Genomic DNA, 16,733 nt, shown 5'->3' with positions numbered 1-16,733 from the left:
CTTGGTGGAAAGGTGGATATGCTTGAAGCCATTAAGATGCTTATAAAGTGAAGTTTGGTCAACCTGCAGTTGCCTGGGTGCCAGAAGGCAGCCAGCAGAGGCTCCAAGTCTACCGCATTCACCCCTACACCTACCTATGGTTCAGCCATCCGCTGCTCACTGCCAGCTTCCACCCAAAGGTTTGAAGAGTGAGGAGAGAAGGCAAGCTTCCCATCCTTCCCATTTTGCTCCTTATGAGGTCTGGTAATGATGAGGATGGGTGGGGGAACCCAGGTGTAGAGAATGAGGATTGTGTATGAAGCTGTATTTCCCTTGCTGTCCAATCCCATGCCTGCACCTCCCACCCCATCAAATCAGAAACTGCAAATGACTCTCTAACTCTCTGGCTCCACCTTAAGGGTGAAAAGAGATGAATAAAATACCTGGAAGGAAGGCTGTAGTCGCTAGTGTCTTCTTCTAGGTCATCTGAGGATTGAACACTTCCTGGTGCTACAAATAGTGAACTTTCTACGTGGTCCACATGTTTCCTTTTTTCCCTTTTTTTACTACTGATTGATTCTTTCATTACATTTTCTTCTAGAGGGTTTGCTATGTTTTCCAAGTTTGGGGATTCCTGGGACTGAAAGACAGAACAACCAAATCCAAGTCAGTATGTCATGCTGCAGTGTAAAGTAGGTGACATCACCCAGCAGTGCTCTGCCCAGGCCCAGCCAGGGCATCCCTTCCAATTCTGCCTGTTCCCTGATCCTCTTCATGAATCCCCTGCAGCACAGCCTGCATGAGAGACAAGTCCACCCCAACTCCAGCCCCTGGTACAGACTTCAAATGCTACAAATTGATGGAGTTAAAACAATATAGGTTCTAGAGTCGGCAAAATCTGATTTCAAATCCTGGCTGAGTCAACTCTGTGACCTTGAGTGACTGATGTTATCTTTTTGAGCCTCAGTTTATTTGTTGGTGAAATGGGTACAATAATTATTAACCACATCCCACTATTCCATAGGATTTCCTATAAATAATGTCTCTAGTTAGCTGTGTGTAGTGGTGCCTGTGGTCCCAACTACTTGGGAGGTTGAGGTGGGAGGATTGCTTGGGCCTAGGAGGCAGAGGTTGCAGTGAGCCAAGATCATGCCACTGCACTCCAACCTGGATGACACAGTGAGACCCTGTGAAGAAGAAGGAAGAAGAAAAGAAGGAGGAGGAGGAAGAAGGAGAAGAAAGAAGGAGGAGGAAGAAGAAAGGACAAGAAGAAGAAAGGAGAAAAAAAGAAAAAAGGAGAGAAGGAAGGAAGGAAGATAGAGAGAGAAAGAAAGAACAGAAAAGAAAAAGAAAGAAGAAAGAAGAAAGAAAGAAGAAAGAAAGAAGAAAGAAAGAGAAAGAAAGAAAGAAAGAAAGAAAGAAAGAAAGAAAGAAAGAAAGAAAGAAAGAAAGGAAGGAGGAAGAGAAGGGTTCTTACAGTGAGCAGTGGTTGAATCCTTCACAACCGTCATCCATTTAAACAAAAGAATAAATCCTGGAAGCTAGGTGGGCCAAAGGGTGCAAAGGTGGCCTATAGGTTTGGAAAGGCACACGCACAGGCAGGTGTACAGTTTTCGGGATGCCATCGTCACTGTGCCTTTGGCCAAAGGTGGATGGTAGTGCAACATGTCTAGCATGTATTTGGTAATGAAGATTCTTTGACCTCTGTCTGCACCAGGCACTCTGAAACCCGTCAGCAAGGCTCCCGAGTGAAACACAGGAGCATGGTCATTGTTGGAGCCGCCTCTCAAGAATTCTTTTAGGGGCTGGAAGAACCTGTTCAACAGGTGTCAGAATAAGAGCATTAGAGCAGCCAGGCCATTGTGCCCCGGGAGAACAAAGCTCCAAGCAGGAATGACAAGCTGTGCTCAGCAATCTGAAATGATAGTCTCACAGGCTGCCCTCATCATGGTCAAATGCTACTGTTTTTGAAAGATGAAACAAGCAGAGGGCTTATTTATTTTTTCAAGACCAGAAGAAAAACCTGCCATTTTCTAGTCCCTTTGGCTGGGAAAATATCTTTCTTTCTTTCTTTTTTTTTTTTTTTTTTGAGATGGAGTCTTGCTTTTGTCTCCTAGGCTGGAGTGCAGTGGCATGATCTTGGCTCACTGCAACCTCTACCTCCCAGGTTTAAGTGATTTTTCTGCCTCAGCCTCCGGAGTAGCTGGGATTACAGGCACCTGCCACCACGCCTGGCTAATTTTTGTATTTTTAGTAGAGACAGGGTTTCTCCATGTTGGCCAGGCTGGTCTCGAACTCTTGACCTCAGGTGATCCACCCACTTCAGCCTCCCAAAGGGCAGGGATTACAGGCGTGAGCCACTGCTCCCAGCCTCTTTTTTTTTTTTTTTTTTTTGAAGGAAGGCAAAGTGTCAGAGAAATGCTTCATCCCGTCTCCTTGTCTGCCAGGACCCAAGACTCCCAGATCTCACCTTGGGCTCCTCATCAAACGGGCTGTACCCTCTCCCTACGCTCACCCACACGGATTGAGGCAAGGGCTGCACTTGGGAGCAAATTGCAAGGTGGGCTGGGGATCAGTGGGCAGTGCTTGCTGGGCAGGTGAGGCAGCAGACCGGAGCCAAGTGAGGCAGACGGTGTTGATTTCATTCCCACACTGCACCCAAGGGAGCTCATCTGCCCACGCTGTCACCAAGAGTGAGATCCATGTAAGATGGAGTTCAAATCTAGATATCCTGATTCTACCACTGCAACCCAGGGCTCTTTCAGTCACACCCCAAATCACCTGTCCAGGTGCTGGACACATGCACTCTCTGCTTTTGGCAATTGCTGGAAGGAAAGCATTCGAGAACGAACTGCCACATTTGCATTTTCACAGGCCACTTCCAATAGGCCAGGAGGGAGGATGCAAACCGCTAATTCGTCATTTTATTTTACTTCTTATTTATGTATTTATTTATGTATTTTGAGACTTCAGAGAAGTCAGCACACAGCAGGCCATGGGAGCAAGTGGGGGACTGGGTTCCTCTCCCTGGGGGAAGAGGGGGAAGATGGCAGGCGTGGTCCCTGGCACCTGCAGAGCCATCCAGCCCTCTTCCTGTCCATTCCATGGTTGGCAAACACGGAGTGTGCAGCCCTGCCCCTGTGGCCCTCGGCCTGAGGATGCTGCTCCTCTTAGGGCTTAGGCAGCCACTCCTCATTGCTCGGATTTGGTAAACTGAATAAAACCAGCCCCCCACTTCTGGCCTAGCGAAAATCCGAAGTGTCTTTTAGGACGAAACTGATCCCTTATATTAATTTCCCTTATTCTCTTTATTGGCTCAACTAATCTTCTAGGTCTTCTACCCCACTCATTCACACCAATGACTCAACTATCAATGAACTTAAACTTAAAAAAGCCTACTTGAACCCGACTTTTTCTGTAGCTCCCGCAGGGTGCAAGCCTCTCTCAATCCTCCAGTCAGCTCCAGTCCTTTGGGCCCCTCACTGGGCTCTGATGAGCCAGAGCTTTGTCATATATCTCAGTGTTTCATTTACCTTCCATTTGCTGTATGCCCCCAAAACCATCGTGTAATAAACCTTTGTCCCCTGCACTGGCAGGCCCTGTCAGGCACTGGGCTGGTCTCTAGCATCCAAAGATCAACACACAAATGTCCGCACTCTCCCGGGAGAGAAAAACAAAGCCCATGCAAATCAGTAAGCACTCAAGGAGAGATTGTCAAAAATGTGATCAGCTACAGGGAGGGAGCAATGGCTCTGCCTGGGGAGGAGGTGGGAGGGCTTCTGGGAGGAGGTGCCATTTGCATTGGCTTTGAAGGGTGAATAACTGCTTGCCCAGATGGTAGGACCAGCCCAGTCACACCTGGAGGCAGACGAGAGCCTGGGTGTCTGGGGGTCTGGGAGGATGCTGGCTTGGCTGGAGGGGAGGGAGACAAAGACGGGTGGGTGGCCAGGTTAGAGAGGGAAGAGTCTTGGAGTTCATGCTAAGAAATTTAGACTTTATCCTGGAGACAGGAGTCAGAAAGTGATAAGATGAGACTTGTGCTTTAGGGTCATCCCTCTGCAACTTGAGCTGAGGAGGAGGGACAGTGAGAGACTGGGGAAGGGTCTGAGATAGAGGCAGAGCCGATGCAGTCTGAAATAGCTGGTCACTTTCCCACCTGGCTCCTGCACTTAGGGGACCTCTACCCTTAGTCCCTCCACCCAGAACTCCCTCCCCAGTTCTAGGCTCCCCTCCCCAAAACCCCCATGCAGCCTTTCTGGATCTGGGTGGGAGCCTCCTTCTGTTGAACCCCTGAATCCCTTTGCTGGGTCCATCTCTTATGGCTGAGGCCACATTCTCTCACAATACAGTTACTGGGGACTCTGTCTCCCACATTAGACACTGAAGGCAGGATTTTCCTTCTTTCTTTATCTTCCTGGCAGTGCCAGATGCATTGCTTTCCATGGGGTTGGATGAGTAAGCAGGTGAGCTCATGAAGGGGCTGGAGAGGCCGAGCCCAGGCCCTTCTCCTCCCTGGCTGTCTTGCCCTGGGTGCCCTGTGTGCACTATATCCAGCAGGGCATGGCCAATGTGGTTTCGGACTCACCTCCTGGATCCCCAGTGCTGCAGCAGGGAGCAGCTTACTAATGTGGCATCTGCAGGAGAAGCCTCCCCATCAGGCCAGGCCCAGGCACCCCCCTTCAATGATCACTCCAGTGGCCCTTCGTGAGCTGCTGGGCCAGATGAAGTGGGAACACAAGTGGCAGATAAGAATGTGACCAGCTGCTCAAGCTCAGAAGAGTACATGTCCCCTTATGCTATTTACACACCAATTTCAAACCACAGAAACCAAAGATTAGTGCCTAACAGGCAAAAGTCCTTTAAAAAAATCAAAACTGGAGTCAAACATGAGGGTTTCTTCTGTTTCTCCCAAGTTACTGCAGAAGAACAGGCTAGTGTTCACTAAGTGCATGCTAGATGTTAGCTACGATGACTTTTTTTCTTTTTTTAAACTTTCTAATGCCTATGTTAGTGGTAAGTTATGAGAGAACATCACATACCGGGGCCTGTGGGGATTGGGGGCTAGGGGAGGGATAGCATTAGGAAAAATACCTAATGTAGATGATGGGTTGATGGGTGCAGCAAACCACCATGGCACATGTATACCTATGTAACAAACCTGCACGTTCTGCACATGTATCCCAGAACTTAACGTATAATAAAACAATTAAAATATATATATATATATTTTTTTGTTTTTCAACTTTTATTTTAGATTTGGGGGGTATATGTGCAAGTTTGTTATATAGGTATATTGCATGATGCTGAAGCTTGGGGTAATTATCTTCCAACCCCCCAAGCAGCTGTGTCAGCTTGGAGACCCTTGGGAGTCACAGCAAAGAAGGCCTGGATTTCAAGCCCTCCCCACCCCTCTCAAAGGTTTCCATCATTCCCCACCACCTCGTCTGTTTCCCACACTATGAGGTTCCCCTGGCTGCAGTACCCAACGGTTAGTACACTATTCTCAGTACCTGGGCGATGGGGTCATGAAGGCTGACTCCAGCCTTGAGTTTTAAAGGACTTTTTGTAGTTTGTTTGTTTGTTTCTTCCTTTATTGGCTTTTTTTCCTTTTTGTTGTTGTTTTTTTTTAAATTTTACTTTGAGTTCTGGGATACATGTACAGAGTGTGCAGGTTTTTTACATAGATATACATCGTCATGGTGGTTTGCTGCACCTATCAACCCGTTATCTAGGTTTTAAGGCCCGCATGCATTAGGTATTTGTCCTAATGCTCTCCCTCCCCTAGCCTCCCACCCCCCAACAATGTGTGTTGTTCCCCTCCCTGTGTTGATGTGTTCTCATTGTTCAACTCCCACTTTTTTTTTTTTTTTTGAGATGGAGTCTCGCTCTGTTACCCAGGCTGGAGTGCAGTGGCATGATCTCAACTCACTGCAACCTCCACCTCCTGGGTTCAAGCGATTCCCCTGCCTCAGCCTCCCAAGTAGCTGGGATTACAGGTGCCCGCCACCATGCCCAGCTAATTTTTTTTATTTTTAGTAGAGATGAGGTTTCACTATGTTGGCCAGGCTGGTTTTGAACTCCTGACCTCAAGTGATCCGCCCACCTCGGCCTCCCAAAGTGCTAGGATTACAGGCATGAGCCACCGTGCCCGGCTCAACTCCCACTTATAAGTGAGGACATGAGGTGTTTGGTTTTCTGTTCCTGTGTTAGTTTGCTGAGAATGATGGCTTCCAGCTTCATCCATGTCCCTGTAAAAGGCATGAACTCATTCTTTTTTATGGCTGTATAGTATTCCATGGTATATATGTACCATATTTTCTTTATCCGGTCTATCATTGATGGGCATTTGGGTTGGTTCTATGTCTTTGCTATTGTAAATAGTGTTGCAATAAACATATGTGTGCATATATGTCTTTATAGCAGAATGATTTATATTCCTTGGGCATATACCTTGTAATGGGACTGGTGGGTCAAATGGTATTTCTGGTTCTGAAATCAGATTGAGGAATCACCACAGTGTCTTCCACAATGGTTGGACTAATTTACAATCCCACCAATGGTGTAAAAGCATTCCTACTTCTCCACAGCCTCGCCAGCATCTATTGTTTCCTGACATAATCGCCATTCTTACTGGTGTGAGATGGAATCTCATTATGGTTTTGATTTACATTTCTCTAATGATCAGTGATGGTGAGCTTTTTTGAGTTTTAAAGGACTTATTCCTGTTGGGCACTAATCTTTGGTTTCTGTGTTAGAAATGTGTGTGTAAACAGGATAAGGGAGATGTGCTTTCCTGATCCCACTGCCCAGGTACTGAGAATAGTATGCAATGGTTAGTTTTTCAACCCTTGCCCTGCGACAATGACTGCTTTTGAAATCATTTCTGCTCCTCCTCTGCTGGACCCTCAAAGGTGACCTCACTTGATCCTCAGAGCATCCCTGCGAGTAGGGCCAGGACTGGGGGAAAGCCAGTGAGGTGCCCGTGTGCAGGATTTCAGGAGGTGCTCACTCTCAGGTGCCAACCCTGCATTTGCCCGAGCCTCACAGTAGGTGACTCTTTGAATTTTGCACCATGGGAGTCCCAAGGGAAGCCCCCTCATCGCTATTTTATGGAGCAAGAAGCTGAGCTTCAGAGAAAGAACTATCAAGTTTCCCAGGCAGGACCCAGGGTTCCCCAAATCCCACGGTTGAGTACCTGATGGCTGTCCATGGGGTCATTCTCTTTGGTCTCCCTTTGCTGGTGGTCCTCATGGGGGGCCAGTGGAGCGGGTTCTGAGGCTGGTGTGGTACCCACACCACCCCTGCTGAGATACAGCACCTGGTCGCTGGCACTGGGGAGGCTCTGGCCTGGCACCGAGGAACTGGAGCTGCTCTGAGAGCCATCGGCCTCCTCCTCCCTGGAGTCCAGGTCTGGCATATAGCCCTCTGGCTCTTCGAGATCCATTTCTTCATTTTTTAGATCCTCCGGGTCTTCTACATAAGCCTCCAAAACTGCAGCCAGGGGAACCTCATAGTGTGGGAAATAGAAGAGGTCATGGGGAATGACGGAAACCTTTGAGAGGGGTGGGGAGGGCTTGAAATCCAGGCCTTCTTCGCTGTGACTCCCAAGGGTCTCCAAGCTGACACAGCTGCTTGGGGGGCTGGAAGATAATTCCTCACCCACACCCTGGAGGTCATCGTCTTCTCCCTCTTCCTCATAATGAGGACGGGTGGACTTTCTCTTGGCCTTTTCATGCACCTCTGGCTTTTTATCCATTGGTGTCTCTTCTGGGGCTGAAGGACAGCCTTCAGCTTCTTCTCCGGAGTCCTGATGAGGTTCATGTTTGTCCATCTTAACTTGAGGCTCTGGCGAATCCTTCTTTTTGGGAGCAGATTTAATACTCCTTTTACCCAGTTTTTCAGCATCGTTCTCAAAAGCCTCAGCATCCTCGTCAGTTTTTGTCTCATGAGGTGAAGCAACTTTGTTGAAAGCCTGGCTGGTAGAAGCAAAATCTATTAGGTCGCTGTTAAACTTTGAGGCTTTTAATGGGATGGCTTCAAAATAGTCTCCCTCCTCTAAAGCTTCTACAGTCATCAGGTTAACCTTGATCTGGAAGGAATCGGCCTTGATCTGGAAGGAATCGGCCATCACAGTATTTTCTCCTGGGGGTGAAAGAGAGTGACTTTCTTCCTCATGGCGGGCTGTACTCTCTAACGCACCATTACAGGAAGAAGACTGAGAATTATTGTTTGTGCCCTCCACCAAAAAAACGTCACTAGGGTCCTTGTCAGAGGAGGATTCTGGAATCTTCGAGGATTCCTGTTTCTGTTCCTTTTCCTCAGCAACCTCAACTGCCAAGACATGTCCATCCCGCTCCAATGATTCCTTTGCCACTCTCGGGCTCCCTTCAAAGCAGAGGGACAGGTTCTTACTGCAGAAAGGATCCTTGTAGGTGTCAGCCTCAAAGTGAACTGTTTTCTTGATTGGCAAAGAGTTGGACCTCCCGCTCTCCTTTCTGGATGATAAAATGGAGGATTCTGGAGATGGCTCAGTGATGTTGCTGGTCTTACCTGGGCCCCCTTGCAGGACCTGGTCAATGATCTGGTGCATGAACTCGGTGGAGCTGTCTGACAGTGCATGGCTGGAAACACCATCCAGGCGGAATTCCTTCATGCTCTCAGGCTTGTCACAGACAAAGACTTTGGAGGGTGGTGGGTGGCTGGTTTCGTGGTTAACAGTGTAGGTACGCTCCCCATTTTCAGTCAGAACGAAGACTTTGCTCTCCTGTTCAGAAGGAGTTTCTTTGATGCGAACAAAAGTGGATTCGATAGGAACTTCTTTATCTGAATCGAAAATATCTTCCTGCAAAACAAAAACAAACAAACAAACAAAAACAAAAGAACAACAACAAAAAAAAGCACAGAGCAACATGAATAAGAAGACGGTTTAAGTACAACCCATATCCACCTTTCCCAAAACACAAACAAAAATGGAAAAAGCCACTTCAAACCAATGCAAAGTGTTCTAAGATGTAAATGGTTAGAGAAGACTCTTGTTCCTGCTGAAATATGAAAACATCAGATAAATAAAAATATAAAATACCAAGTTTTTTAAAAAGCTATGGATTAAGGAACCTCAATAAATCAAGCTCTAAAGAAGGACAATCCCTTCTAAAGTGAGCAGAGATTGTCAGCCACTTCATGCTTGAGGACCATGTTGTCTAGTCTGGGTATGGACTTGGAGAAGAGCTAATCCACCTGAGATAAGGAAAGATCAAATCTTTATTGATTGTGTGGGCTGGTATGAGGAAACGAATCTGGAAGGACTCCAAACACAAAAGCAATTCTCTTCACATACTAATTAGCCCACACAGGGAATTTTGCTGTGTAAGAGCCAGCTAGGGGCAGGGCTGAAAAGCAGAAAATGACTTTGTGGTACTGCAGCACTTGACTCCCAATGCACCAATAGAGTGAATTGACTTCAGCCTCAAATCATTTAAAACCAGAGAGAAGAAATTAAATAAAACTGCAACATAGCTCCTATTGACACTGATATGATCAAAATGACAGCTCCTCATCTTACACACTTGTTTGGGAAAGGGCTATATTTCCTGAGGGAAAAAAAATGACATCTACTTCAACCTCTATTGTTCTTTCATATACCAAGTTTGACATAAAATAATTACAAGACATGAAGAGGCAGGAAAACGAAATCCACAATCAAGAGAAGAAATAATCATTAGATATAGACCCATATGTGACCCAGTGTTAGAATTCACAAGCAAATACTCTAGAATAACTAATCTATGCTACAAGCAATACAAAAAAAAATAGTTCTTCAGGCTCAAAGAACACAGTCTCAGATATAAAGCCTAAAGGAGAGAATGAACAGTACTGGAAATGGTAAATACATGGTCAATATAAAAGACTACTTCAAAGTTTTCTTAAAAAGCCCACTAGCTATTTAAAGCAAAAATAACAAAGTATTGAGGATTAAAACATATGTAGAAGTAAAGTAAATGACAATATAGTAGCAAATGTAATGGAGATGAAGTAAAATTATATATGTGATATATATAAAATATATACAAATATGTAAAATATGCATTGTACTTGAAGTAGTCTATTAATTTAAGGTAAGCTGATGTATGTTAAAGATGAGTATTATAATCACTAGAACAGCTACTAAAAAGATAAAACAAGGTGATGTGGTTAAAAAACCAATAAAGGGGATAAATGCACACAAAAGAAATTCTTGAATAATCCCCAAAAAGTTAAGAAGGAAAGACAATGGAGCATAGAACATATCAGACCATTGAAAAACAATAACCAAGATGGTAGATTAAACCCATATAAACATATGAAAAACGTACTGATTAAATGACAGTTTGTCAGAATAAATACAAGACCCAACTGTATACTGTTTACAAGAGACTTACTTTAAATATAAGTGTACATACACTGAAAGGAAAAAAATGGAAAAAAGATATCACACAAGCACTAATCATAAGAAAGCTGCTATGGCTATACTCATATCAGACAAAGCACACTTCAAGACAGAGGGAAATTTTATAAAAATAAAGCAATCAAGTCATCAGGAAAATATAATAAATTGTGTCTATGCACTTAACAGATAGCATCAACATATATAAAACAAAAACTGGCAGAACTAAGAGGAGAAATAAATTCACAATCATAGTTAGAGTTTTTTTTTAACATTTCTCTCCTACATTAATTGATCAGGAAAGCAGGAAAAATCAGTATAAATATAGAATATTAGAATAGCATATTAACATATTAACAGCATATTAAAGAATACCAGTATTCTTTAACTGCATAAGACACATTCTTTTCAAACGCATATGGCACATTTACCAAAAGAAACCATGTGCTGGGCCACAAAGCTAGCAACAATGTGTGGTACATGGTCAGAGCCCAACAAATGTTTACTGAAATGAACTAACTCAGCAGAATTGTTAAGAACACTTCACTGCGTGTCTGGATAAGCTGTGAATTCTCATCTGTATTCCCTTGTAGATGTAAATAGACTGTTCTGCAGTGATACACCATGTTCTGTGAACCAGAATGACTTTCTCCAGGTATTATTTCTGGCTCAATCTTTTCCCATCTGCAGTTTCTGACCTCAGCATTGGGGAGATCTGTGTCAGATTTGCTCAGTTTTAGCTGTAGCTTTGACTCACACAAATACCGTATGTTTTAGTTGATTTCAAACTCTGCCTACAGATTAAGAGCTCAGGGCTAATGAAAGCCCCAATGCCTAGTATTTCAAAATACAGTAACAGGCCAGGAAAATTGAATTGCAAAATAATAATCATGACTTTTTTTTTTTTTTGCTTAAAACAACAAAAATTTGTTATGTTACAGTTCTGGACATCAGAAATCCAAAACAGGCCTCAATGGACTAAAATCAAGGTATTGGCAGGGCCAGATCCCTTTCTTTTGATTTTGTTTACATTTTTAATTGACCCAAATAATAATTGCATACATTTATGAGTATAATGTGATGTTGTGAAACATGTATACATTGTAAAATGATCAAATCTGAGAAATCAATATATTTGTCACCTCAAATATTTATCATTTCTTTGTAATGAAAACAGTTAAAATCTTCTCTTTTAGACATTTTGAAATACAGAGTATATTATTCTTTCTTTCTTTTTTGTAGAAATGGGGTCTCACTTTTTTGCCCAGGCTGGTCTTTAACTCCTGGGCTCAAGCAATCCTCCCGCTTCAGCCTCCCAAAGTGTTGGGATTACAGATGTGAGCCACTGGTTACATTATTATTAACTATAGTCATCTTGCTGTGCAACAGAAACACCAGAACTGATTCCTCCTATGTAACTGTAACTTTATACCCATTGACCAAGTCACCATTATTTGCTAAACATCCACTGTTGTTCCAGGCACAGTACTAGGTACTTCACATAACCGTTTTATTCTTCACAAAACCCTGAAATGTGGGTCATATTTCCATTTTACAGATGACACACATTCAATAGATACACATTCAATACAGATGTGTATCAGAGAGGTCAAGTCGCCAGCCTGAGGTCACACAGTTCCAAGTGGAGAACTGGCATTCCAGCCCAGGAATTCCTGCTTCCAAAGCACCCTGTAAGGGGTCCATATGTGATGCAGGGACAGGCAGGAAACACACACACAGGTGGGGGCCAGGATGAAAGCCACGGCATGGAGGATCCTGGGAAGCTCTTCTGTACAAAACGGAGCCCCAGTTTCAGCTGCATGTTGTAAGGGAAACAAGAGGCTGAACTTTGGAAACACAGAAGGGCCAAACCCCAGCTCTGTGCTTGGTAGCTGAGTGACTATGGAGAGGTCTTTAAGCCTCTTCGAGATCCTTATTTTCGTTTATAAAAGAGGATTATGATACTGAGCCATGCTGGATTGCAGGAATGGCAGGCAGCCCAGAGACACAGGGGCAAGGCAGCCAGCTAGAAAAGCAGCTCCCCTCTCCTGCAAGCATCCTTTAACTCTTTATGCTTTCTTTTTTTCTGTCTGGTACTTATAACTACCCGAAGTTACGTTTTTGCTCACTTATAACTGTTTCCTTTACTACAACAAAGCTCCACAAGGCCAGGGACCTCAGCCATCTAGTTTATTTCTGAGTCTCCTAAGCCAGGAGCAAGGGTTCAGTCAATTACTAATGGATTCAAGAAAAGGCTGTCATTGCTGTCATTATCATCATCTCGGGGTTGTGCATGGGTTGGGTGGGAGTTCAACAGGGCCAGGACAACTTCTAAAAGGTGTGATTCTGTGCCCAAAAAAACTCTCACCAAGTATAATCTGGAATTCTGAAAACAAAAAGGCAAGCTTTTCAATGATCATTGTCTTTTATGATTTTTAACACTGATAAAAATCTGGTAGATGCTAACATGTTCCATCTGACATCTAAAAAATCAAGAAGCAGATCCGTTTTATAAGTAAGCATCTTTTATAATCTTAATAAAGTTTGTCATGGGAAGAGGCCTGTGAGAGGCGTCACTTTCCATCCTGCTTTGAAACCTAATGCATGTTCCATATAAATAGTTCCCCCTTATTTGAGGTTTTGCTTTCCAAGGTTTCAGTCACCCATGGTCAACTGTGGTCTGAAAATATTAAATGGAAAACTCCAGAAATAAACAATTCCTAAGTTTCAAATGGAGTGCTGTTCTGAGTAGTGGGATGAAATCTCTCACCATCCTGCTCTGTCCTGCCTGGGACTTGACTCGTTCGTTTGTCTAGCACATCCATGCCGTCTCTGCTACCCATCCATCACTCACTCAGTAGCTGTCTGCATGATCAGACATCAGCCATCGTGATATCAAAGTGCTTGTGTTCACATAACCCTTATTTTACTTAATAATGGCCCCAAACTGCAAAAGTAATGATGTTGGCCCATGGTTATAATTGTTCTATGTAACTATTAGTTGTTGTTAATCTCTTTCTGTGCCTAATTTATTAATTAAACTTTATCATAGATACGTATGTATAGGGAAAAAATGGTATATATAGGGTTCGATACTATCCAAAGTTTCAAGCATCGACTGGGGGTCTTGAACTGTATCCCCTGCATATGAGGGGACTACTATCATTCTGAAATTAAAACGTGGTAAGGCCATGCTCAAGGGACTTGGGAGCAACTGGCGATTTTGACTGCTAGTTACAGAGAGCAACGCTGCCTACATCCATGCTTCGTCTGATGGCCAGCAGATGGAAATGTATGGTGTCTGAATTAAAGGTAAGAAAAGCAAACATACAGCTTCCAACTCCGGAAAACGTTCTAGAAACTGTGCCACATAAGTCACGATAGACTGCTCGTCCGGTGTGTCAACCATGATGTCTGTCAAGAGAGACACAGGAATTAGCAGGAGATACAAACACACATGCTTTCAATAGTATTTTCGGATGCCTGATGGCAAAGAATCCCACAGATCATTGAAGGTTTTTTCTCCTTATTTTCCACTTGAGGAACTTTAGGCTCAAAGAGGGTGAATCATGTAACTGAAATCTCATAGCTGGCTGATGAACAGAGAAGCAAGGATATAGAATCTAGGGCTTCTTATTCCCAAAATTCTGTCCCTTCTTCCTTGCTGTTTTAGTCCCTTCCACAGTGAGCAGCCAGCTCACTGCTGGCTCCATGGGCAAGGATGGTGAACCAGGCAGCCTACATATGGTACATGGAGTCCTACGTTAGCCTAACCCACGTGGAAGGCAACTTCACAGAGACAGCCAAACCCTTTAAACAGGCGGGGCTCTCCCCCTCTGTCATTCTGCTAATGAAACCTGGTCCTTAAGGAAATAATCTGGGATGCACGTTGAGCTTTATTTACTAAGATGTTCACTGCGGTGTTGTTATATATAAAAGGAAATATTTCAGAAACAACCTCAATGTCTACCAGTAGTGGAAGAGCTAAGTACATTTTTTTTTTTTTGGAGACAGAGTCTGGCTGTGTCGCCCAGGCTGGAGTGCAGTGGCACGATCTCAGCTCACTGCAACCTCCACGTCCCGGGCTCAAGCGATTCTCCTGCCTCAGTCTCCCGAGTAGCTGGGATTACAGACTGCACCACCACTCCCAGCTAATTTTTGTATTTTTAGTAGAGATGGGGTTTCACATGTTGACCAGGCTGGTCTCGAACTCCTGACCTCAGGTGATCCTCCCACCTCGGCCTCCCAAAGTGCTGGGATTATAGGCATGAGCCATCACGCCCAGCCACTAAGTACATTTTAGTATGCCCACTAGATGAACTATTATGCAGCCAATAAAAATATATAATAATACATTATAGCAGTATGTAAAATACTTATGATATAATGTTAAATAAAAAGTACAAAATTATACATACAGTAAATGATACCAATTATGTAAAAATATAATTAGAGGCATATAAAATATTGGAAAAATATCCATATGATCTGAGTGGTAGAAATATAGGAGACAAAATCTTCTTCATTAGATTTTTCTGTATTTTCCAGATTTTCTACATGGGACAGCAAGTGGTAAATTTGTAAAAAAAATTATTAGAAAGAAAGGAGAGAACCACTGCTACCTTCTGGCTCCAGGAGCCTGGGAATGTGCAGGGCATCCTGTGCGATGCTGAACGCCTTCTCCAGGTTTTCTCGTGTGGAATTTTCCAGGGCCTGTTTCATGTCCACTAGGCTGGGGTCAATGGCCTTGATCACGGCCAGGAAAGCCAGCCCACTCCTCCAACTGCCCGCAAAGTCCTGCACCGCCACGCCATACCTGAAGGAAAAACAGCAGCGGCAGCCAGAATGCTGGTTAGTAAACAGACTCAAAGGTGCGAGGTCAGCATGCAGCAGCCGCCTGAGTTTTTGAGTGGGGCAGAGCTGCCGACCTCGCCAGGTGAAGATGCCTTCGTCCCTGAGCATGGGAGAGCTGCCCTGAACCACTCACATTTCCATTTCCAGCCAAATGGAATAGGAGGGTATACATTGAACAAAGAGGCAAAATAGGACCCTGGGTTCCCCAATTCCCAGACACATAAAGGACCAACTGTATAGACCATTCCTTGTATCAGTGACACTGAAAACATAACAAGGATGTGTTGTGCCATAAAAATGGAACCAGAAAGACACAAGTTTGCACCTCAGCTGTCCCCTCTATGCTTCTAGTGCCACGGCCTTGGGCAAGTCACCTACCTCTCTGAGCCTCAAACTCCACACAGTGAACTTGCTGGGGCTTTTGTGGGGGAAGTCAAGCCTGGCCCCCGAAGAACGGCCATGTCATAGGGTCAACCTAATATGCAACGTTGGGAGCCCAAGAAAGCCACTCACTAAATGACAGCTACTATAATCAGTAATAGAAATAAAAGCATCATTGTAAAAGTGAGGGGTAGAGAGCTTTCATTCTATTTTGTAGAATGGAGGCTACCTCAACTTTTTAAAAGTAAAAGTGAAGGACAAAAGAGGAGAGAATCTTGCCAGGCACTAATTTCCTTTAGAATCTATCCTGAGACTCCACCAATCTCTCAACCGTGGTCAATGAACTCTCTTAAAAAAAAACAAAAACAAAAACAAAAACAAGCACCTTTTTATTTGGAAATCACTTAAGACCCAAAAGAAGTTGCAAACACAGTACAGAGAGTCTCTACTCTTTCCCCAGCTTCCTCCAGTGACAGCATCTTATGCTACCAGGGTGTGTTATCCAAACCAGAACACCAACACTGGTCCAGGACAATGATTAATTAAGCTATAGACTGCATTTGAATTTCACATCTTCACAGGTGTTAATTTTCATGGGGGTGGTGTACAGATTAATGTAACCACCACAATAGAGAAACAGAACTGTCCCATCACCCCAAGACACTGCCTCTCCCTTACAGTCACACCCTCCTTCTACCCTAACCCCTGACAATGAACTTTTTTTTGGTTGATTTGTACGTAAACAACATTTAATGGTGGTTCACATTTGTCAATTTCAATCTACCATGCTTGATCTCTCAATCAAAACTCTAAAGATCCAACCTCTCTTCCTTCTTTTATTTCCACACACAGGGGATAAAGGAATCAATATTTGTGAAGTGCTTAATATGGGCTGGCACTGTGCAAGGTGCTCCTTCATGGATTTTATTTAATTTCACCTAATTGTCCTGGAAGGCAGTGTATGATAGGATACCATTTGCAGTTGGGGCTTGGAAAGGTAAATGATTCACCAGGATCTCATCCAGTCTGTACATTGAGGAGCTGGGGCGGCCCCGAGTTGGTTTGGTTTCCACCACACTGGTCTGGCATTTGTGCC

The 16,733-nt window shown here is 44.1% G+C and overlaps 1 protein-coding gene across 5 annotated transcripts in view; it reads right to left on the bottom strand.

The window, feature by feature from the left end:
- CLMN (calmin) overlaps positions 1 to 16,733 on the bottom strand; it is a 125,970-nt gene that overhangs the window by 4,558 nt on the left and 104,679 nt on the right. For all 5 annotated transcript variants that reach the window (XR_009210430.1, XM_032179768.2, XM_058429928.1 and 2 more), the window contains 4 exons: positions 15,025 to 15,218; positions 13,734 to 13,816; positions 7,175 to 8,821; positions 423 to 619 (listed from right to left, as the gene is read on the bottom strand). Coding sequence is in view for 4 of the 5 variants with exons in the window: in XM_032179768.2 (XP_032035659.1) it covers positions 423 to 619; positions 7,175 to 8,821; positions 13,734 to 13,816; positions 15,025 to 15,218 (2,121 nt within the window). In the remaining variant the exon portion in view is untranslated. The remainder of the gene's footprint in view (positions 1 to 422; positions 620 to 7,174; positions 8,822 to 13,733; positions 13,817 to 15,024; positions 15,219 to 16,733) is intronic.

This window comes from Hylobates moloch, unplaced genomic scaffold (genome assembly GCF_009828535.3).
Source record: "Hylobates moloch isolate HMO894 unplaced genomic scaffold, HMol_V3 SCAFFOLD_16, whole genome shotgun sequence".
Lineage (NCBI taxonomy): Eukaryota > Metazoa > Chordata > Mammalia > Primates > Hylobatidae > Hylobates > Hylobates moloch.
Note: the sequence above shows the minus strand (reverse complement) of the source record. Positions and strands in the feature narration are given on the sequence as shown.